At 51.7% G+C, this 22,566-nt stretch overlaps 9 protein-coding genes across 9 annotated transcripts; 2 read left to right on the forward strand and 7 right to left on the reverse strand.

The window, feature by feature from the left end:
- Positions 1 to 124: 124 nt before the first annotated feature.
- Positions 125 to 2,075, reverse strand: N7477_006469 (uncharacterized protein; the record flags this gene model as incomplete). The annotated part of the gene is made up of 10 exons (XM_056968132.1): positions 125 to 242; positions 293 to 377; positions 435 to 704; positions 770 to 866; positions 919 to 1,048; positions 1,095 to 1,225; positions 1,281 to 1,366; positions 1,423 to 1,516; positions 1,577 to 1,907; positions 1,954 to 2,075. 10 exons carry the CDS (start codon positions 2,073 to 2,075, stop codon positions 125 to 127), a joined length of 1,464 nt encoding a protein of 487 aa, XP_056820928.1.
- Positions 2,076 to 2,389: 314 nt separating this feature from the next.
- Positions 2,390 to 3,281, forward strand: N7477_006470 (uncharacterized protein; the record flags this gene model as incomplete). Its single annotated transcript, XM_056968133.1, has 3 exons — positions 2,390 to 2,548; positions 2,608 to 2,709; positions 2,730 to 3,281. 3 exons carry the CDS (start codon positions 2,390 to 2,392, stop codon positions 3,279 to 3,281), a joined length of 813 nt encoding a protein of 270 aa, XP_056820929.1.
- Positions 3,282 to 3,451: 170 nt separating this feature from the next.
- On the reverse strand, positions 3,452 to 5,437 carry N7477_006471 (3-oxoacid CoA-transferase; the record flags this gene model as incomplete). The annotated part of the gene is made up of 7 exons (XM_056968134.1): positions 3,452 to 3,595; positions 3,638 to 3,859; positions 3,909 to 4,058; positions 4,108 to 4,187; positions 4,251 to 4,770; positions 4,843 to 5,123; positions 5,176 to 5,437. 7 exons carry the CDS (start codon positions 5,435 to 5,437, stop codon positions 3,452 to 3,454), a joined length of 1,659 nt encoding a protein of 552 aa, XP_056820930.1.
- A 238-nt stretch (positions 5,438 to 5,675) lies between these two features.
- N7477_006472 (uncharacterized protein) lies at positions 5,676 to 6,057 on the reverse strand (the record flags this gene model as incomplete). The annotated part of the gene is made up of 2 exons (XM_056968135.1): positions 5,676 to 5,926; positions 5,958 to 6,057. The coding sequence occupies 2 exons, from the start codon at positions 6,055 to 6,057 to the stop codon at positions 5,676 to 5,678; spliced, it is 351 nt and encodes a 116-aa protein (XP_056820931.1).
- Positions 6,058 to 6,356: 299 nt separating this feature from the next.
- N7477_006473 (Zn(II)2Cys6 transcription factor domain-containing protein) lies at positions 6,357 to 10,881 on the reverse strand (the record flags this gene model as incomplete). The annotated part of the gene is made up of 9 exons (XM_056968136.1): positions 6,357 to 7,048; positions 7,102 to 7,175; positions 7,228 to 7,304; positions 7,352 to 7,491; positions 7,600 to 8,066; positions 8,121 to 8,603; positions 8,651 to 8,886; positions 9,590 to 10,263; positions 10,302 to 10,881. The coding sequence occupies 9 exons, from the start codon at positions 10,879 to 10,881 to the stop codon at positions 6,357 to 6,359; spliced, it is 3,423 nt and encodes a 1,140-aa protein (XP_056820932.1).
- A 942-nt stretch (positions 10,882 to 11,823) lies between these two features.
- On the reverse strand, positions 11,824 to 12,517 carry N7477_006474 (putative SNF7 family protein Fti1/Did2; the record flags this gene model as incomplete). The annotated part of the gene is made up of 2 exons (XM_056968137.1): positions 11,824 to 12,414; positions 12,473 to 12,517. The coding sequence occupies 2 exons, from the start codon at positions 12,515 to 12,517 to the stop codon at positions 11,824 to 11,826; spliced, it is 636 nt and encodes a 211-aa protein (XP_056820933.1).
- Positions 12,518 to 12,953: 436 nt separating this feature from the next.
- Positions 12,954 to 14,287, reverse strand: hacA (transcription factor HAC1; the record flags this gene model as incomplete). The annotated part of the gene is made up of 2 exons (XM_056968138.1): positions 12,954 to 14,028; positions 14,091 to 14,287. The coding sequence occupies 2 exons, from the start codon at positions 14,285 to 14,287 to the stop codon at positions 12,954 to 12,956; spliced, it is 1,272 nt and encodes a 423-aa protein (XP_056820934.1).
- A 3,987-nt stretch (positions 14,288 to 18,274) lies between these two features.
- On the reverse strand, positions 18,275 to 19,867 carry N7477_006476 (snoRNA-binding rRNA-processing protein ENP1; the record flags this gene model as incomplete). The annotated part of the gene is made up of 3 exons (XM_056968139.1): positions 18,275 to 19,139; positions 19,192 to 19,448; positions 19,505 to 19,867. 3 exons carry the CDS (start codon positions 19,865 to 19,867, stop codon positions 18,275 to 18,277), a joined length of 1,485 nt encoding a protein of 494 aa, XP_056820935.1.
- A 662-nt stretch (positions 19,868 to 20,529) lies between these two features.
- On the forward strand, positions 20,530 to 22,334 carry N7477_006477 (SPRY domain-containing protein; the record flags this gene model as incomplete). The annotated part of the gene is made up of 2 exons (XM_056968140.1): positions 20,530 to 21,062; positions 21,116 to 22,334. 2 exons carry the CDS (start codon positions 20,530 to 20,532, stop codon positions 22,332 to 22,334), a joined length of 1,752 nt encoding a protein of 583 aa, XP_056820936.1.
- Between the last annotated feature and the right edge of the window lie 232 nt (positions 22,335 to 22,566).

Consider the following 22,566-nt stretch of genomic DNA (forward strand, 5'->3'; position numbering starts at 1 on the left):
ATACATAGCAGTGCTCATTGCCTTGCTGCATCATTTTTGATTATATAGAATAGGTAGCGCCGATTAGAAACACTGCATCTGTCATATGTATCCACATCCTCCGGGAAATTGCTCAGAAGTCTCCTCAAAGAACCATTTTGAAATCAGGGTTTCGGTCGTCATTATATCCTGCATACCGGTCATACTTCCCATCCCTTTTATCGCGATTAACTTTAGCGCAATAGAGCACATTAAACAAAATCCTACAGATATTAGCCAACATGGACTATCGAGAGAGACAGTTCAGACTCACATAAACCATGCAAACACAAGCAACCCCAGAATAATTGTATGTCCCCGATGAAACTGTGGCCCATCATGAGATGGGTAATTAAAGGCTGGTACTCATTATTAATATCATGAATTCAAGATTAAGGAAATAAGAGAAGACATACTTGCGACAAACCCTCCTGCGTTCGCAATGGCCAACTGCAGTGCCGAAGTCGTTGCACGCTTGTAGTGACCGGCCGAGTTGTTCGACATCCACACCAGGATGCACGGTACGCTGGCATACTGGCCGGTAGCCATAAGGAATGTCATACCATATTGAGCGCGCGGGGAGTCAATGTTGGCGATTGCTGCATAGCCGGCAATTGCGATAGGGAGGGTGAACAGCATCACAACACCGCGAAGGTGGAGATGATCTGAGATGAATGCCACCACAACTATGGATATCAGTAAAGGAAGGGGGGTCAGGATGATCCATCTGGATGTTGAACATGCTGCTTACCGGTGATGACGGCGGCGACGGCGTACGGAATGACCGACCAAAGTTGCACTTCGTTGGCATCCTTGGCAAAGTCCAGATTCTTGATAATTGTCGGTAGCTGGGGAGTATTAGAAAGAGGTGATCCGGTCCATTTGAGGGAAGTGTCATACAAAGAGACCAAACGAGTACAGTCCAGATAGGATCGCAAAGTACGCACTAGCGGAGAGCCAGACCTGGACGTCTAGGACACCTCGTCGGACTTCAGACCATTTGAATGACTCCACCTCGGCAGCCAATGTCCTGTTTATGTTAGCATCAGAAGGCTAGGCAACTATGGCGTACATACCCATCCGGCATTCGAGGATTATCCATCAGAAGCCTCTCGCGTGCGAACTCTTTCTCTTCGGGGGTCAAGAACGATGAAGACTCCAATGAGTTGGGAAGAAGGAAAAAACTGAGTGCACCGCAGGCGACAGTCTATGATACCGTAAGCTGGGGTTTGACAGCAGATGATGATTTTACTTTTGCTTACCAGTAGACCTTCGATGATGAAGATCCAGCGCCATCCCTCCAGGCCTCCACGCGGGGCAATTGCTGCAAGACCACGGGCAAGAAGACCTATCATAGTAGTCAGTGATTATGTCGCAGACAGACACCTGGGATGATGTCCTCACCACCAAAAGCACCGGACAAAGAAGCCGCGGTATAAAAGAGACCAATTCGTAGAGCTAAGTCTCCGCGTTTATAGAAAGCCGACAGATATAGAACCTATGTAATGTTAGAGTGGCCATTCCGGGGAATCCAAATCCGAATCCGAATCCAACCTACCATTCCCGGCAGCAATCCACCCTCAGCAATGCCAAGAATAGCCCGCACACCAACAAATCCGCCATAGTCTCTCACGAACCCCAGACACATGGTAATGATACCCCAGAGAACAGTCAAGAAAGGTAGCCACAGTTTAGGCGATGCTTTCTTGAGTATAAGATTGCTTGGCAGCTCGCTGCAGATGTAAAACAGATAGTAAACCATCAACCCGATATCATACTGGTGGTCGTTGATGTTGATGTCCTGTTCTAGGCCGATAATCTTGGCATTTCCGACATTTGTACGATCGAGAAAAGAGCATAAAAAGAGCAATGCGAGGACGGGCAGGATTCTAGCCTCGTTAGCTAACGGCTCGACGGCTATAGTGAGAAACCTACCGTGTGTCTAGCTTCAGGAGAATGCGACGCGTCAATTTCTGCTGCTGCAGCTGATCGCCAAACCGATTTAGCTCGCTCGTCTTGGCTTCTTCGATTTCCATTACGCTTGGTTTCGATTCCATGATCGACTATGCGCGTAGAGATGCAGGTGGGAACACGAAGTCAGAGACCGGACGAAGCAGATAAAGGAACTCGGCCATCACTTTTAAAACCCGAGCTGACCCTGCTATTGTTTCCCCCGCATTTCCCCAGATTTCAAAATGCTTGGGATTTGCTTGGTTCTTTACAGGATACGAGGCTGTATTTTGTATTATCAATGTCACACTCGCGCCGAATGTCTCGGGGTCGCGGGGTCCAAAAGTGGATGCCGACCTCGGGATTTCGGGCCCTCTCAAATGCCAACCGTCGGAGACTCTTCTCGCTCGCAACAACAACCATGTCGAGGCTCTCTAACAGTTTGAAGGCATTGATCAATGCCCCTGCCGCACGACCGTCTACCGTGCCGGCTCCGGCGAATATCTCTGCCGTCTACAGCAAAATCGCGCAGACTGCTCAGGCCAAGAATGTCTCCCAGCCTTCATGGGTCGCGCTGTCGGTATGTCGTCAGAGAACCAATCCACCCCGGCAGAGACACAGAGGCTGATCGATGTCTAGACAGCAGCAACAATGACCATGAACTCCCCAGAGTCCCTTGCTGCCTTATACCAGCTCGCCTCCAGCACGTCCCCCGTCGAAACCGCCGAACTCATGCGCGAAGTCGGCCTCAAATGCATTAGCTTCAACGGCATCCCCGCACAATCAACTGTCTGGGCGCTTTCAAAGCCACCCTCCCCGACTCCGTCACTACTCAGCTCTCTACTACCCCCACCCGCGGCCCAACACCCGAGAACATCACCTCGATTAGTGAGCGCGGCCGCGCCCTCTGGAACTCGATCTACCGACCCTTCGAGAACAAGCTATATAACAAGCTCGCTGATTCACACCCGGATCTACCCGTTGTGATCCTGAACAGTCACTACGGCTCTCTTCTCTCAGATCCGGCCCGGAATACCAGTGCCGCGGCTGGCCGCGTGCTGACCTCCATCGTTGCTGTGGCTTGTCTGCGTGCGCAGACTGGCGTGGGCCCGCAGGTGACATCGCATGTTTTTGGACTGCGCAAGGCTCTTGAGGATGGATCGTGGGCTACCGATGTGGAAGGTGAGGAGGGCGCGCGCTGGTTGGCGAGTGATGAGGGCAATGAGTGGATCTTGAATAGCGTAGATGCTATTGTTGAGGCAATTAGCCAGGGCTCTGGCTCGACTTATGCACCGGGTAAGGCGAAGTTGTAATGTCTATAGGAGCTCTGTGAGATCTGTATATACTGTCATGATAGAATGATTATAACTTTATTGCGACTTGCATTGACTTGAATACAGCTTGTTCCGATGAATGTGTATTGTATTGTTCTATGTAAGAAAAAAAGAAAAAGGGAAAAGAAAAACAAAGCATTCGCTGCGCTCTACTCCATGATTTCCAGGTTCTCGGCGATTGTGAACTTGGCGTCTGTCTTGCTGCGCACTTCTTCGACTTCTACGCCGGGAGCAAGTTCCGTTAATGTGAGCTCGCCGGTGGCTCGGTTGACCTGGAAGACACACTGCGAGGACTGTGAGCTAAGTGCTACTTCATGGGGCAATTTGAGACTTACCAGGTCGGTGATGATGGTGCTCACGACATTGGCACCGGTCAGGGGAAGGCTGCACCTCTGCACGATCTTGGGCGATCCATCCTTGGCGACATGGCTGGTCGCCACCACGATCTTGGTCTTACCGGGATTGGAAATCAGGTCCATGGCGCCGCCCATACCCTTGAAGACCTTTCCGGGGATCATGTAGTTTGCGAGATCACCGTTGGCGCTCACTTGCAGGGCCTATACACTCAATTAGCAACGCCGCGCAGTTGAATGGAGCTATACTTACGCCGAGAATCGACACATCCACATGGCCACCGCGGATCATACCAAATGACTCAGTGCTGTCGAAGGTGGCAGCACCTGGCACCAAAGTCACGGTCTCCTTGCCGGCATTGATGATATCTGCGTCGACCTCATCCTCTGTGGGATACGGACCCTGATCGAGGTCAGCATGAACCCTTCCGAATCACCGAGATATTTCATACCATTCCCAGAATGCCATTCTCAGACTGAACCCAAACCTTGACATCTTTGGGCAAGAAGGATGGTGCCAGTGTAGGAATACCTGCACATGGTCAGAACAATCAAAAAGAGAAGAAGTGTACAGCTGCAAGTTTTCAATACTGACCAACACCAAGGTTCACATAGTATCCCTGCTTCAATTCCTTCGCCGCTCGCCGAGCGATACGCTCTCTCTGAATCTGAGCCTCGCCTTTCGTCGATCCACCTGCTGCCTCACTTTCACGCAGCTTCTTAATCTCAATGTGCTTTTCGTCCGTCGCGGGAACAATGCGGTCCACAAAGATACCTGGCAGGTCCACATCATTCGGGTCAATCGACCCAACAGGAACAATATTCTCGGCTTCCACGATAGTCAAGGTAGCAGCCTTGGCCATGATCGGTCCAAATGCCTTGGTGGTGTATCTACGGAAGTCAGCATTATATTCTGCCGATATGATCGTGATGCAAACATACCGGAAAACACAGTTTCCAGCCTCATCGGCTTTCCACGCCCGCAAGATCGCCACATCTCCAGTCAATGCAGTCTCCATCAGATACGTTTTGCCATTGAACTCACGGGTCTCCCGCGGCTTGCCAGACTCCAAGACATTGCCGGACTCATCCATTCGAACGGGGATCTTTCCCTCCTGGATGAATGTGTCTTTTCGATCTGAGTTAGTATCTCGTACAATATGATCCACTAGATGGTACTTACGAACTCCGGTCGGGGTAAAGAACGCCGGAATCCCCGCACCACCAGCCCTCAACCTCTCAGCCAGAGTACCCTGAGGACAAAGCTCAATCGCAATTTTCCCGGACAAATATTTCTTCTCCAAAGCCTTGTTGTTGCCCAAATACGAGAGAATCAACCGATCCAACTGCCCATTATGCGACAGCGTTGATAATCCACCTTTGCCCGCCGAACCGGCATTATTCGAAACTGCCGTGAGCGAATGCAATTGATCTTTCCCGCGTCGACCCATTGCATTGATCAACGTTTCTATTCACTTATTAGCGAGGTCCCGAATCTCTCCGAGATTCATGCAACTCACCCGCAACACCGCAGAGTCCGAACCCGGAACTCAAGATCGTCGAGCCGCTCTTCACGTCCTTGACAGCTTCATCGGCATCTTTGTACAGCTTGGACCCTCCGCGCTCGATCTTCGGGGCGAGATTCCGTGTCGGTGCCGTGGAGTATGCGTGTATCTTGGGGCGGGTTGCAAGTGTCGGGCGAATGCCGAGATAGAGGCGTGGTCGGCATGATGTTAGTGCCTTGCGCGAGAGCTGTGTGGTTGTGACTCGTAACGCTGCCATTGTGAGCGTTTGGACTCTATGGAGAAAGGATCAAGGGGCATGCGATGGATATTAATACTAAGCTACGTGCTGGGTGAACGACACTTCGGGGCTACTTCTGGATGCCGAGTGGCGGGGCCGGGCGCCGTGTTTCCGACTCAGGTACATCGGGTTACCCGGCTCGAATGATTCTAGAAGGTTTATGGAAATATCAAGGTTCACTTATTGAGTAATGGGGTGTAGAATCGATATGGATGTTTCAAGCATGAAGTCGTCTGCGAATGCGTTGCCATTTACCGCGGAGCTCACTCTTGGGTGAGATCGGCACTTGACTAGGCTTCGAACTCGATGAACCCTTGGCCTCTGCTTGAGACAGAGCTTGTCCATTTCTCTTGCTCTGATCATTCAGACTGTGTGGGGTCTTTTGCGATTTGTCTCCCATAGAAGACTTATATGCGGGGATCGTGGCGTCGGAGTTGTCGGCCTTGGTGTCGTTCGAGGCAATGTCGTCTGAAAAACTTCATGGCTTGGTCGCGCTGACGCTGCTTTGCCAGTCCGCGTCGAGCGGCAGCTTCAATATTGCTCTCCCCGAGCATGGTGGTGCCCGCTGGCCCTGGCGCTAGCATCGTGAGATCGACCATGTTGGTTCTCTATGAACATCGGAATTGAGAAATGGGAAGCAGGGTAAATGTTCGGTGTGAAGGAGACGGATCAATTCATCGCGTTCTTATATGCAGATCTTTGGTACTCTGACTATGTACATTGCAAGCGCCAAGGGCAATGACGTGAAGTGTTTCGCACGGCTCAGTCTCTGAGCCTCGGTGAACAGTGGATCTCAACCATTCTAAGTTAATGGCCGTCTTGGCCGTCTTGGCTGTCCTGGTATTTCCCGAGGTTGCACATTTAGACTGTAAGTCAGAAACTAGTAATAGTCAACTCTTCAGAAAGTGAACTCCGTGCTGGGGAAGTCAAGCCAATCCCAACTGAGCATATCGTCAACAGGCACGTCCGGTATCGACGCTCCAAATGCACTACCAGCACGATTGACCGCATCGATGATCTGATTATCGGACATGGAGGAGAATTGCATCGGCTCGGTCCAGATGTCTCCTGGGGGTAGGGCCTGCGTTGTTGCCAACGACTGATCACCTAGGCTAGTGGTGGGTACAAGAGGATCTGCGATGGCGAATGGCCGTGCATCTGATCGGAGCTGTTGACTAGGTACAGCCGGGCCTCGTCGGATCAATTCACGCAGATATTTACCATATAATACCGATGCTCCTCCACGGTGACTCGGAGTGGCTCCTATTCGCTCTAGGACTCCTGCGGTCTCCTCGATCAGAGTCCGCACACTGGGAGCTAGACTAGACCGACTGTCGCCTGGGGTCACACTAAGACTGAGAGCTGAGCATGCTGCAAACGAGATCATGATGACCGTGTTGTTTGGCATGGATTTCAGTCGTCCTTCCCCTTGGATGGCCGCTCGGAGAACGTTCAGGGCAGAGGAAAGTCCAGCTGCTCGGAAAAAGCGCTTTACTGCAAGTGGTGCTGTGGGATGATTGATGACACCGCCGTAGGTGGATAGCTGAGTATGTGTCACTAGAATTTCGACGTACGGTGGGAGCGAGCGTGCTGCATGATGTTAGTTGGTTGGCCGTAGATATAATTGTTGGAACTGAACTGACCTCCAGCTTCCCTAATTGCCAATGCCCACGTTGCGTACCAGCGCTCATAGAAATCCTCGATGGTCTTTTCAATACTATCAAGGGATAAGCGATCTCATCCTGAATTACTTTATTCGCGACACATACGCTTGGGCGGCTTCAGATCCGGTATCAACCGTTCGATAATTGTCGCAGCTCGCCTTGACCTTTCTGAATAGATCATCCTGGTATTTTTAGTACTTTGTTCTATATTCCAAGCCGCGTCACTTACTAGGTCTCTGCGTAAGACTGCCATCGAGTTCATCGGTCCGTCACGACGATCTGCGATGTCTGCCCGATGCCAGGCATCGCAGTTCTCAACAAGTGATGTGGGGGGGTACAGTATAACTTCGTCCTCGAGCAAGGCAAACCCTGAAACACAGTAAGAAAGCATATTCCATCATCATTTGAGCCAGACTCACCCTCTCTCAACGACAAACAACGCAATCCAAGTCCTCTCTCGTCTTCGCAGTAACCGACGACCCCACTCCGAGTAAGGTTCCACGTCATCGAACCCATCCATATGCAACGCCCGCTTCGCGTCAATACAGTCGGCACGAGCAAGACGATTTAATAGACCTTGGTCGAAGCTCGAAGACGGGGTGACAATTTTGTTCAGCGACAAGTCTAAGGCAACGGTGAGTGCCATGGCTATATAAGAACATGTATCATCATCTCCCAATCTGTCCCCAGGGGGCATCCATGGGACATTCACCATAAAGGCGAGCACTATTTCCACTGACTTATAGCGATTCGTTACCACGCGCTTCGCAAGCCACTTGCAATGCCTCGAGAGTCTCTTCGATAATGCAGCGGCAGACGATAGGAAAAGTGCGGCCGCTGCCATGATGGACGTGAATAGGAATGCCGATTGTGCGCGTACGAAACTTGGCGTATGTACCATGGGATCTAGGCCCCATCGTGTATGTGCGAGGTTCTGATAAAAGCTAGGAGCCATCAGTATCCGCGCGTCTCCAATTGACATGGTTGAAACGCCTTACAAGGAGAACAAAGATTCAGCTTCGTCAAATGTGACAAGTCCCAGATCAACAGGGTCTAACTCAGACCCAACATCCAAGTGGGCTCTGGTAGGCACAAAGAACGACTTTGCACTCATGTCAAACCCACTACTCTCCTGCGGCAAGGGCGCAATAGATGGTAGCGGAGACTTTGGGACATGTCGTACACCTGTTGGTGAGAGTTGAAGATCTGAGGCTCTGGCAAGCAGCTGCAGAGGATTCTCCGCATCATCGAGAGCAAGACTCTCCTCCGCACTCGTATCCCGAGCCGGAGACGGTAAATTACGCGACCGATCCGGCGGCTCAAAGACTTCTTCACTCTGTAATTGCCCTTGAAACCGAGTGAGCAACTCTTGCAGCCCCGAGATGGCTTTCTGTGCATCATCCGGCCCCTCTGGATCAACCTTGGGCCGTTTAATGGCCTGCTCGATCTGATGAATTGCCTTTTCCAGACCCTTCCGCTTGCTACTCTGGTCAACTTACACGTCCCGACTACAATGGGAAATACTTACTTCTTCACACCCTTCTGTCGTCCCAGATGGTGGCTCGGCACGATGCAGTCAACATCTGCCTGGCGACACTTCTCGCATCGCGCATGGCCCGCCGGTCGATTACAGCGGATCTTACTGCGACGACAGTTGAGACACGCGGGCTGTTTTGCAGGGCCGGTGTTCCCGGTCCGTCCATCGGTGTGCTGTCCAACTTCATACAGAGTTTCCCCACGGATCGTCGCACGAGCCAAACTGGGCTATCGGCTTTGCAGAGGCGCAGTGGTCATGAAAAACTTCTGCTTAATGAAGCCATTTTTGGTTCAACCTGTCACCAAGCCCTGCCGGGCTAGCTCAATCGGTAGAGCGTGAGACTCTTAATCTCAAGGTTGCGGGTTCGACCCCCGCGTTCGGCTATTCCTACAAATAACCTGAGATATTTCTTTTTTGTTCCCTCGTGAAAATGAACCGAGCTTGTGCGAGATCAATTTGGGCTGGATGAATCTAGTTTTTGATTACAATAATCATGTTTCGTTGAAATCATTTTCGATGGTTCGGAAAATGTTTGAGGTTAGGAACGGAAGGTCAAGGCTGAATAAATATTGGTAGTGAAGCCTCAAAGAACCTGTACTTTGCAGACATGCAGAAGCGGCCCCTTTCGGTCTACCGAGAAGACGAGAAGACGAGACGACGATGAAGAACATCACACATCCGCACAAGATGGAATATTGTAGATTAAAAGCACCTGGTTTTAGGTTATAGTCATAAGAACCGTGTTAGGAGCATATATATACAGCCCCGATAATATCGACAATCCATCCCCCTTGCCACATGAGCGTAACCAGAATGAAACCCATCAATCAATTCGCTGAATCAATGGGCCCGGCCAATCTCTTCACACTGACTGATTGGTCTATCCCGACTGAGTGATCCATCGTGACTAATTGCACCATCTCGACTCACAGCTCCTTCACGGCTGACATTCTGCTCTTGATCAACTTCGTCTTGACCCGAAAAGACACCCTCGGTTCCGGGAACCAACGGTGCCCTAGCCGGATGCGGCGCAGGATTCGACTCCTGGCCCATCTCAGGGTTACGAGCACCAGCCGCCATTGGCGGCCCATACATCGCCGTCTGAGGCGGCGAAGCGTTCAGCAAAGGCGGCCCAGCATTCTTACCAGGCCTCTTGCTCTGCTTCACGCGCATCGGCGCTGGTCCCAGAACATCAGGATACTTGAAGCGGAAGCCCCAGACAATGAACAGCTTGAACTTTTTCCAAGCACTCATATCTCGCCACTTCTGCTGCAAGAAGGCCGCATCCCCGGCATTGCGTGAGCGGTATCCCTTGCGGAAACAGCACAGACAGAAGAGTGAGACGGGTAGAAGCATAAAGGCCCAGAAAAGAGGGAATCCTCGTCGGGTCTGCCAGCCCGTCATGAGCCGTTTGAAGCGGATCCAGGCTTCGATGACGCCGAGTATGAAGAAGAGGCCAACCCAGCCGAGGATACAGATTAGGATGAGTGCTAGCGGGGAAATACCCCACCACGACGAGTCGTTATACCAGGCTTCGTCCGTGCCCTCATAGCCGCCGTAGTAATAACCGCAGATGTCGCTGCCGGTGTACTGGCACTTGGAGCCTGAGTATAGGGCCGTGGGCGGGCTTGATCACTCAGACAGGCGAGACTGGTGCTCGGGACTTGCGTCGGTTCGACCCAGACGTAGACGTAGGTATACGTGGTCGGTGAGAACGGAGTGGATGTCTTGTCCACGGAGAACGAGGTGGAAGTGGCGGTGCGCGGGAGCAGTGCTTCGACGCTGCTGGGAGGGGTCACCGTGGCGTAGGTGGTCGTGGTCCATTGAGTAGAGCAGCCTGTGGGCGCGGTATAGGTCAGGTTGACCACATAGATGGTAGTTTCGTACAAACTGTAGTCATCGCCGTAGGCCAGGTCATAGGCCGCCGTGCCGATGGTGGCGGTGTATAGTTCGTTGACGACGGTCACGTCGCCTGCATAGTAGCCGGTCTCGACGTTGGTGTAAGTCGATACAGCTTCGGGAAGCGACGTAACGGTCGGTCGCACTTGCTGGTTCACGGTCGTCACGTACGGCGCGACGTTGGACGAATAATAATAATCATAGGGATAACTGGTGATGCGCTCTTCCTCCCAGTAATCAGTCACGATCCAGGGCGCTGCGCGAACGAATGAACAGTAAAGAACGAGTGTCAAGAAGCACCAAAACGAGCGTGCGGCCGCCATGACGAGCCCTGGAATTTTTCCCTCCAAAACCACGGGCAAGTCATGGCGGCCACAGGGTTTTAAAGATCCCAGGGCCCTTGCGACGCTAACCAGTTGCCAGAGGCTAACAAAGGACCCTTAGGGACTAGGACATCCTATTTTGGGGGCCAGCGAAGCCTCCCACGAACCATTTCAGGAATGGTGGAAATGAGTCTCGCTGTGACCATTGGCTGAGACGGATGCTGGCCACCGATCAGGGTCCATCGCCGCCCCGTCTCGCTTATTTGGTCCTCACGAGAACTAGACAGGTCCATCCACCTCGGACGGTCAACTCCCGGATCTTCATGCAGTTGAAGAAGATGAACCGGTTCGGTGGCAACTGCCTAACCGAATGGTGAGGATTCCAGTGATCTTTGCGGCTGTGGTGAAAGGACGGTCGGGCACCTGGGACCTTTCTAACACAGCTACTATGGCCTGACATGGCAGGAGAGGAAGTGAAAATATAAGAGGTACTGATGGAGGAGAACAGAGAAGTCGAAGTGGCAGAGAAAGCGAGTCAGCGCTCAATATTGATTGCCGATCTCTCTACTCCCCGCTTCATCTGTTTAGCGCGGGCGAGAGAGCCTTTTCTAGTTCGGCGTTCCTTCTCAGCCGCATTGATCTGTTTGCTACATTCGTTGTGAACCTTTGTAGTCAGCGTATCGGGTCAAGTGTATTCAATGAATAAATAGAAGATGGATATGGATATGAATATACAAGTTTCAGTTCAACGCCAAGTCCGGGACAGCAAAACAGAAAATAATCACAACCACTCCTAACGCAAAAATGCCGTAAAGTCGTAAAGTAGACTGGCCTCTTGCTCGAACCGACCAGTTCAAAATCCAGGATATGCACGGCAAGAGAGAGAGAGAGAGAGAGAGAGAGAGAGAGAGAGAGAGGGGGAGACAATAAGAAACCACCAACTCAATTAGCAGCCCGTAAAGCTCTCAATCTCGCTCCAAGCCCATCCTCAGCTTCCGCATCTGGCTTGACAGGCTCAGCGTGCTGCTGAATATCCTCGGGCGCCTTGCCAGACTCCAACGCCAGGCGCATATCAACGCCCGCGTCATCTGCCAATTGCTCCATCATCCGGTCCACCTCCGACTCGCCCTCTGCACCATACTCCTGCATCGAGATACCCTGCGCAACGTCCTCGATCGCACTACTGGCGATCTTGAAGTCCTCGGACCGGGCGAGGAAGTTGTTCGCGTGCGAGACAAGGTGTTCGAGGTTCACGCTCTTCGAGGCCGCGTCGAGGCCGCGCGACGCAAGAGCGAGCGTCCGTGATGTGTCGCGGGTGCTCTGTGCGGCTTTGAGTTCGTTGATAATAACGTCCGCACGGGCGGCTTCGGATTTGAGGGTTACTTGGCGGCGTTTCTCGCGAACGGCGGAGGCCGCGTGGATCCGGGCAATTTGGAACTCCCGGTTTTTCATCGCCTTGTCTGCTTTGGCCTTTTCGGATTTGAAGGTGGCTTCTGCACGGTTGGCTTCTTTCTTGAGTCGGTTCGAATGGAGCTGGCAGGTATGAGTCCTGGGCGTGCGCGGAATCAGGCGATGCGGGGTGGTATCTTACCTTCACATTGGTGCGGGCTTCAAAGATGGGATCTCGGCGGACCATGATGGCGATGAGGGAGGCAATGCCGGTAGATCGTAGCGACGTGCAGGGGAAAGGTCGGGGACAGTAGGGAGGGTCGAGACTTGGGGACTGAAGAGGGGAAGTGAGAAGATGGCGCGTGGCAAACGTCACCGCATTCAGCGCATTCTTTAGCGTCGCTCTATTTTAGCTCGGCCAATTTGGCAGGGGTTTTATCGAGTTCATATCCATTTCATTCCTATGAAGGCGGCCTCTGATACAGATACTTAGGCAACAAAATTGCTCTATGGCTTACATATTGCCACCAGTGCCAGACAAGGCGGCGGCGGTTCATCAATGATAATCCAAGCGAACTACGACAAACATCCAGATTCAGATCAAAGAAAGAAAACGAGCCAGTCATTTCTTTTGAATAGATGAAAAGATCATATAGTATACAGCAAAAATAGAAGACTATCCCCTATAGTTGTTTGCCCGATAGCAGAGATGTAAATTTCTCGCCCGGTGTAGAACTCCAGGAACCCCCAGTACTCCGTTGAACCTTTCCGTAACTGCGTCGCCGGCCGGATTTGGACTTGGTGGTCCGATGCCGCCTTGACTGGTCGAATCTATCGATCGCCCATGCCAATGTCAATAACGACTCCCAACTCGGTCGGCCCTCCGGGGCGTCGACCGACCGAGTCTGTCCGGAGAAACGCTCACTAACCGCTAGCTGCAATGCTCTGCCCGTCGCATCGCGAAGTGGACGCGCCAAGGCTGGGCTGCACGCTAGCAGTCGAGTGAGCAGTTTCATCCGAAAGACCGGTCGAGTCGGCACCTTCGAGGGCGACGGACTCGGGGTCGAAATTAACCAAAGAATCAAAGGGAAATGCTGATAGATCTCCTCCGTCGAGAGGGCCAAAGGCAAACCCGTCTTCAGGGAAAGAAGGATTTGACTCAGCGGGTGAATCACCGTGGAATAGGCGGCGGAAGTCATCGTCAGAAAGAGGAGCTGCAACGTCATTTGCAGCGTCAGGTTCGACGCCCGAGAGATCGAATAGAGGGAGGGCGCTTCCAGCTCCTTCGAGGCCAGCGACGGACACTGCAGGTCGCACAACACCGCTGCAGGATGTTGTGTCACGTCGGAGGCCTCAGCCAGAGTAGAAGGCTGGAGGGTCGGGGAGTAGTCGGTAGCGGAGGGTGTGGGGAAGGGGATGCGTTCCATCGGGAGGTCTTGGCCTTCCTGCTTGAACAGGGTAGGCGTGAGGGTAGGGGATTCGAGAACAGGAGAGCCTTGCTTGGGGGTGCTGCTGCGAGAGCCGCGCACCTCAGCGGAGAGCTGAGCCACTTGTTGAGAGAGGCGGTTGTTCTCCGCCTCCATCTGGGACAGTCGCTGGATGAGGAATTGGTTCTGTTGTTCCATGCGGATCTTTTCGGTCTCTAGCTTCTCCATCTCGAGACGCTTACGCTCGCGGGAAGTCTGAGCCGCAGCGCGATTCCGGAGAACGCGCTCGATCCGCCGTTGTTCCTTCTCATCATCTGTCTTGGCACGCTTTCTGGAAGAACGATTAGTATGTTGTCCTTCTTTGCATCAAAGAGGGGTAAGGGTAGAATGTACCGTGGTGGGAGGTTGGTCTTGGGCACGGGAAGTTCCTGACCCCAGGACTTTCTCTTCTTCGCGGGCTTTTTCTCATCTTCCAGGATGTCCTCCGGCTCGGGCGAGTCCAATGATGTATCCGCGGGGGAGACAGTCAAGTGGAGCTCGGGAGACGGGGATGCTGATAATGACTCCATCGGGTTGATTGTGTCTGTCATAGTGGATGGCCGGTGCCAGTCTGGAGGGGAAAGATGACTTTCTATTGAAGCGTAGTCAAAGGCCACGCTGTCATCACGAACAGGCACCGGACGATCCAAGCAATCCGGGGAAGGTGTGAGTCAGCGCGAGAAGGACACTTGTTCCTTGGGGTGAGTTGGGCTGCAACCGGGCGAAGGCCACGGTTTAAGTAGAGGCCAGCGTGGTCTCACCTCATTCATCCCTGGTCCAAGGTGGGGCCATCGAAAGGAAGTCTCGGGTACCTTGGCCACCATAGTGAACAACCTGTAGAAGCAAGTACCTCTTACTCGTCAGCCTAGCCCCCCTCCTGCGCCCCTGGATTCCACGGTACGCTTGGGTTTCAGCTGTGTCTCGTCTCACACGTACACACCATAATATTTATGAATAGATCTTGTCCCCCAAGATCCTCAGGCTCCCAACTTGAGGTTCAAGTGTGATCCTGATCCTGATCTTCGTAACGGAAAACGCGACACCCTAAGGCCTCTTACCGTACATCTCTCACACTCCACAGTCCTATTGACTTCCCAAGGAGGTATTTACCCCCCCTATCTTCCCCATTCTAATAATGTCTCCGTACTCCATACTGTGTATCTGGAACGCAGTGGACTCCCCCTGGTGCGCATCTCAAGGCCAAGTTCCCCGAACATTCGGAGAATGCCCCTATCGCCACTCTGATCCTCCGGCCCTTGTTGGCCGCTTGGAATGCAACTCCTGAACCAGGTCCTCCCGATTTCCATGCACATTGGCGGAATTCCCTCTTACCCCACCGAATGGCGCCGAACAACACGGAACGCGCGGAGGGGCTGGATCCGTCGTGGCTGAGCCCCTCCAAGGAGATTTATCAAGGAAAGGAGTGACCCCTCCTACTCAATGTGGTCAATGATTCGTACTTGTACTGTAGATGCTTTTTTTTTTTTTTTTTTTAAATCAATAATATCAATAATCCTGCAGGTTATTCCGACTCCACCTTCCAGGCACCAGGGGGAAACTCCAGTAAAAAGTCCATACGCAACATGCAATACGCAGCACGCGGTCAGAGTACGGAGTACCTTGGCATCTGAAGCATTGACTCCGTCGGAGTCCGTACAGTTGTACTCCAAAATACTCTACAGTACATCCCGCGTATCCACACCTGCAGGCTATAGGTAGGAAATCACCTCTCATACGCAGAAATTCCCCTGATACATTGCTTTTTAGTGCATCTAGACATTCATTCCCTGACACACACATCACCCCGCATCAAGGTCCCCCCCCCCAACTTAGGCAGATTGATCCCTGAAACACCCAGAATCCTTTGCTTGTGGCCCTCGACCCTGTGAAGCGGATTGACCGAGATTACATTGAGACTCACTCTGTATCCGTGCTTAATGGTGGCTCCTATTCTGTTGTGTGGTCGGATGGGGGCAACTTCTATTTAGATAGGGAAAAAGGCCACGACATAGTTCGAGAATTCTTTCGTATACTCCTCCGATGTGAGTGGGCTTGTCACATGCAAATCGGTGTAGGAATTTGTCGTCGGAATATTTTGAGACATCGCAGGGATTCCTCTCTAGATGCCCATGTACCTAGTGTGACCGTACTTAAATGCTCTAGGCAAATCCGAACCGATTCACACAGACGAATTTCTACTTCTCCTTCTTCCCCGATCAAGTCTATCCCACTAGGACTACATAACTTATTGATCTTATGACCGTCTCGCCAGGAGTATAACCTTCGCCAAGTTCTATCAGCTAATCCCCACTAGAGGCAGATACGGGAACGCGCCTTAGACGGAGCCATACACAGTCCCGATTAGGCAATTCTCTTCATGCCAGGTAGATGCGGGAAATGCTGGTACTTCAGACACTCCAGAGGCGTTAAAAAGCTGTTTATAACCTATGCATGAATAATCGTGGGACATTGAAGGATTCCAGAGATGTCAAACTTATGGCAGAGCTGCATTCAAATAAGGTCTTGCGCTGCTTGGTGCCTTTGTTGTTATAGAGTTATAGCACCCATTGCCTTTCCATTCCAAGAAGGATGTCATCAACCTCTTATTTGCATATCATGTCCACGACTGCGGCGATGGCAACAATGATCATGCGCCACCTACGGGGCCCTGTGGTTCAAATCCTGTTGAACCAAATATCACATGACAGTGCTGCCCCAGGGCATATGTGTATACAAGAAACTACACCATGGTGATTTGCCATGACACATGGAGATCTGCCCATGGAACAGTAAGCACTCTCTGTTCCAACATCAGACATACGTATGCACGGTTGAGATTCAAGTCACTTCCGAGAGGAAGTAGAATAGGTATCAGGATGATGAGATAGGGACTAGAATGATGATCTCATCCACGAGATTCCATGAAATGTAATGCACACGCCTATATTCACTGATGAACTTTGAAAATATTGAGGGATGGTTGGGTGACGATGATGAGATACAGTTCGAATGCATGTAACATAAAAAGACCAGTTCTGATGTCGAAGTACATTCCAGAAAATCCAGTTTTTACTTAGACACAGATTCCCTGGGGGCCTGGAACACATTTCTCGGCGGGTCCATAGCACCATACACAGATGCGAATTGCATATTGTACTAGCGTAGGTGGCACTTCAGATCGATATCAAGATGCTGTAAACCTACATGAATGCCGCTATCGACTATCGTAGGTTTGTACTTGTTGGCGCGCGTACTGGAATTCATGAACACTTCAATTTGCGCTGGGAAAAGGGCGGGAACAGAAAGAGCTGCTACAGGAGGAGCGGTGCCAGATATCCGTTCAAGTGTCGTCATTGATAGTGCATGACACAGCAAAAAGCGGGAAATGATCTCGACCCATTTTTTCTTGTTTCTTATCTTACGTTTATATTTTGGAGCAGTTGACAATTACGTCGAACCCCATGCAGGTATCTCAAGTACTGAGTGAAGATCGATTCTTCTACATTTATCTTCAATGAAGCCAAGCTCAGATCGAGCTCATTTTAGCCATCGTACGTCCTTGCATATTAGTCGTTTGGAAAGCCTTACAATATTCGAGTCGTTGAAGTATATTATGGGCTACTTTTCGGTCAGGGCATGTTCCCAAATCGGCAGCCCTGTGAGGCCTCATGCTCCACCCCATCGACGAAGACATATCTGACACTGGTGGGCTCCTCGCAATTATACAGATTATGGTCTCGCCAAACTCTGACTCACTTGGGCAAGATACCGCAAGGTCTGAGTGTAAGTCAAGACAAGACTGGTTCTAGGGCCCTAAAGTTGACTAGAGACGGGTCTCCGGGCCCAGATTGGGATGGCGCCAGTGTCTTTGCCTGAACTTGGGTTTGGCCCCCACGACATCCCCTCGAACTTCGAACTCAAGTCAACGTAGCCAGCATACCCGCTACACCGCATCAATGATCTTCAAGAACACAGAACAGAGCTTTGTAGCTCGCCAAGGACAGCCAAGTCCCAAGATGGGATCTGTGCCACACGCTCGAGAGGAAGGGTCCTCCGTGCAGCCAATCGTCCACGGACTTGTCGCATTTAGCTCGACTTGGCCTCGTTGCCCGGAACCTGAGCTAAAGATGGTAGCATCGGGCTGCGGCTCAAAAAACCTAAGTGCATCTCGTTTATTTCACGGGTATATTCAAGCATGAACATCTTAGACACGGCGTACATAATTCACAGACTCACATAATGAACTGGTACGAACTTGAACGCGAGCAATTATCTCTAACAGTCGCTGTGTTGATCCCAATGGAGGCCAAGGCGCGTGAAACGAGGTATTTACCAGGAAGACGTATTCACAATGCTTTTGCTTTTGGTCCGTAGACCCTGTGGTAATCTATCGACTCCACTAGTTCTGATAACAGGGGAATTATATGCACAAATAACACAATAAACGCCATCCATCAAGTACGTGCTCATGACCAGGTCGTAGGTGGTATATGCAGGGGAGTTTTGAAGACAAAGGGAAAAAAGACTCGAAGAGCTCTTTACATATCCATGTCCATAGTGTCGTCACCGGCATCAAGGGCATTCTGCCTCTCGGGATCAGGGACAACCACTCCCCGGCCACGACCGGCGAGTAGTTCACGCCTGACTTCAGGCCCAATGTCCTTGTGTCCACGGACCAAGAGAAGATCGAGAAGGGCTTCACGCTGGTCCTCAGTGATGTCGTTACGATATCGCTGGGCAAAAACCAACAGAGACTGGTGCCACAGAACTGGGAGCCTGTAGGCCTTGCTGTTACCGGCATTACCCATCGAGGTATCCTCGGAGGGATCAGCGGCACGGAAGCGCAGGAAGTGGAATACCAGAGCATCAATGACCTTGTATGGCAGGGCATACTTCTTCTCCAGGAAGACTCGGATAAACATGTTGACGGCACCGGTGCTTTCGTAAGAGCGGCTCGACATCTCAGCTGACAGATCACACATACGGAGCAGGGCCGCAGCAGAGTGCAACACGGGAATAGAAACACGAGCAATCACTGAAGAGACAATGTGCGCCTCACGCAAGGTGCAGGTGCCGCTGGAAACAAGAGGGAAAAGCAGACCCTTGAAGAAACAGGCAGGCTTGTAGAGAGCCTTGCGCAACGAGTTGTAGGTGTGAACATTGAGCTTCTTAGTCTCATGGATTTCCTCGCGCACGCGATCCAACAGAACAGTCGCAATAAACTCTTGAGCCACATGAGGCTTGGACGAGATGAAAATGCGAGTTCCAGCATAGACGGCGTTGGCGGTCCATCGCTCGGGCTGGGTGATGTCGAGAAGAGTCGGCCAGTTGGGAACAGACGGAAGAATCTTGAAAGGCTTGGGAAGGGGACCAGACTTATAGCGCGAGAGGATCATGCCAACCCTGTACTTGCAAGTTAGCGCAATTCTTTCGGTGCTAAATAGCTTTCACGTACTTCTCGAAAACCTCCACAGCCTTAGCAGGGATCTGAACGGCATCCTCTGCAACGCCACCGCCTTGAATGCGCGTGGGGTCACTGTGTTGGCCAGCCTGCTTGGCTTCATGCTCGGCGATTTTCTCCAAAATCAAATCTGCAAGGTTCGTGGTTTGACCCTGGGCGGAAGAGTCTCGCGCACCGCCGAAAATGGGATCCGACTCGTGGCCACCGGGAATAAACTTGTTGAACATATCGAGGTCGTTGGGATCAACCTCCTACAGTCATGTTAGATTTCTCCATTGCCATCCCTATAGATATGGCGATTCCTTACCAATTCCTCAACTTCCTCGTCAACCCAGTCGTCATTCTCAAACTTCTCGTCATCCGACAGCGGCTCATCCTCGAAACGGGTATCAAATTCGAAAGCAGCGTTATGCTTGGGCTCGGTGGTACCCAGGGCAAGTTTTTGTTCTGCGGCATCCTCGTCTGCTAATTCCTGTCCCATTTGCAGAATGTTGCGCGACATCTTCGCATCAACATAGCGCTGTCCATTCTCGCCATTTTCGTCTTCATCCGACTGGCGCTTGCCCTTCTTGCTGCTCTGTGTTCGGAGGTGCCCCACGGCACTGATATCCTCTGCGAGAGGGTTGTGTCTGCGGGCCGCGGCTGCGCGGGAACTGGTGGCTTTAGGCATGTTGAGACTGTTCTCTGCCCAGATAATCCAAGACGAAGTAGAAAAGAAACCTGCTGGACTGCTTGAGATGTGTACCACGAACCGTCAATCAGTTGTGTGTAAATTTTGGGGTCATGTGATCTAATCAGTTATTTTTTTTTGCCAGGCGGAGAAGTTTTATCTCTACCGCCCTCACAAATTCACCGCCCTAATGCCGATGCTTTTCTGCCGCGCGTAGCCGGACTTTCGCAGGACCGCGTGTTTCACCAGGACGACGAGTGCTCATTCTCTTTCTCTGCAGCTGTGCCTTATACTTCTGAAGCTTTAATAGGTGTAGCTTGCAATCCAGCTGCAACCTTTAGGATATCCAGCCGCAGGTCCCACCTTGCGCTTGTGCCTATTGAGACAGCTCCGTGTTCAAGCCGATTAATTGCGCGCGCATGATATGAGGTTGGTAAGCTCTCACCACTTACATGATGTTTAATTGATTTTGCCCTTAATTTTTTTTGGGTGCCTTCAACTGGGCTATCATTGCGTGAGACCTTCGGGAGTTGGCTAACAAATTACTGTTGCAGGAGCTGCTTTCAATCCGAGAGCCCATCTTGCACAACGACCTTTCAAGTCGCCCTTGCGTTCCGCCTCTTAAAATCCCTTACCAGCTTACTGGCATCTGAAATCTCACCATGGCATCCGGCCAAGCCCCCAGGTCCTCCGCACCATCCTCGAACATCAACTCCCCCGTTATCCCTCCCAACAATGGCCCTTTCCTGAACGGCGCATTATCGGATTTGAATTCGCGATCCTCACCGGCACCAGCAATCCATCTTTCTGCACAGGGGGACAATGCTCGCGCAAAGCGGAACAAGCGTGATAGTCGCAAGAAGCGCGAAGCTAAAGGCTTGGATATCGAAAATGCGCCTCCTCCCAAAAAGCGTGCAACCGCCGCAAGCACCGCCATTCCCAGCTCGGAATTGTCAATGCTTCGCCCATTGCTTCTCGCTGAACCCTTCGAAATGGATAAATTTCCTCCGCGCCCGCGCCAAATGAATCAGGTCTGCAGGAAATCTTCTAGCGTGCTAGGCCAAAGCTGGGATTTCTATGAGGTGATTGATAAACTCACCAATAAGAATGGGTTCCGGTATAGCTATGCCATCGCCGACCAAGGCTTTCCGCATATTAAGTACCGGCAAACTGACGTGAGACCTTATCATGCCCGGTTCAGCTTTGAGGACTCTCTCCTACAGCCATTTATTTCTCTGAAGATGCTAGGGCCATGACTACCAACGATGCGTGGCACACGGCTCGAGCAAATGTCTGCGCTCGAGAGGGCTCATATTATTACGAGGCACGAATAATCAGCGGTGTGACTCCCCAAGGCGCTTCGCAGAATGGGTCCAGCACTCCATCCCGTGGCCATGTCAGACTTGGGTTCGCACGTCGCGAGGCAGACTCCGATGTCAACGTCGGTGTCGACTGCTACGGGTATGGAATCCGTGATGTTAACGGCGAAGTCGTCAACCGCATGCGGTGCGAGTTCTTTTTCCCAAAAGGCGAATCTATTAACGAGGGCGATGTAATTGGCATGCTGATTACCCTTCCGCCTTTAGCCATCCACACAAAGATAGTCCAGGGCACCTACGATCCCGCTATAGATGGCGATGGCACAGATCCTGCATCCCGGATTCCCACTGCTACCAACATCATCCGAGATCGCATTCCTTTTCACTCCAAGTCCGATGATTTTTGTTGGCAAGTATCTAACGTTTTCTCTACCAAACATCTCCGCGACTACGCTTTCAATCTGAAAGAAACTCCCACATTCGGCCCCCCTTCTCCGTACAACAGTGAAGACCCGTCCTTACGCACATTGCCTGGATCTAGCATTACTATCTTCAAGAATGGTGTCAAGATGGGCACACCCTTCAAAGAGCTCTATGCTTTCCTTCCGCCGGCGAGTCGGCTTGCTAATGGCACAAACAATCTCGGGATCGGAGAGCGTGAGAATGCCGACGACGGCATGATCGGTTACTATCCAGCCGTAAGCTGCTACGGCGGCGGTGCAGTCGAGTGCCGCTTTGAAGGGCCGTGGTGGGTTGGCCCGCCTGACAGCACCGAAACGGGCGAGCCGATCCTACCAATCGGTGATCGCTTCAATGATCAGATCGTCGAGGACGTGGTCGCCGATATCGTGGATGAGGTTGAGGCCATGTTTACATGGGGCGGAATTGATGGCGACGTGATCGGCGGCGGGATGGATGGTGCAGTCGGGGGCTCTGAGGTGTTAAAAGGAGGCGTCGGTGCTGCCCTGGATTCCGCAGTCTCGGGCCCCGGGGTCTCTGAATCTGCCGCCAACAGTAACCAGGCAACCCCAGCTGCCACAGGAAATCTAGCGCTAGATGATACCATGAGTGTCGGGACTGCTGGTACCCCTCTTCCTGCAGCGGATGTCCCGGCTGTCGGGGCTGATGAAGATGTTGAGATGACTTGAAGATCCAAAAGGGTCAGAATGATCCGAATAGAATGGAAAGCGACACAGCTATAGGGACGGGTACGGCGTTCAAGGAGTTTCTCATCAAGTTACATCGATACCATTTTGTTAACGAAACTTAAACACGCGATCGTCCTGTTCCACGAAAGTTAAGGCCATGAAGATGGGCGACCTGTTCTGCAAATTCTGAAACAATCAACTTAGAATGAGGTATAGATGTGGTATCGTTGTA

This window comes from Penicillium maclennaniae, assembly GCF_028827695.1.
Source record: "Penicillium maclennaniae strain IBT 15551 chromosome Unknown utg000006l:1.0-2513246.0:1.0-2515036.0, whole genome shotgun sequence".
Taxonomy (NCBI): Eukaryota; Fungi; Ascomycota; class Eurotiomycetes; order Eurotiales; family Aspergillaceae; genus Penicillium; species Penicillium maclennaniae.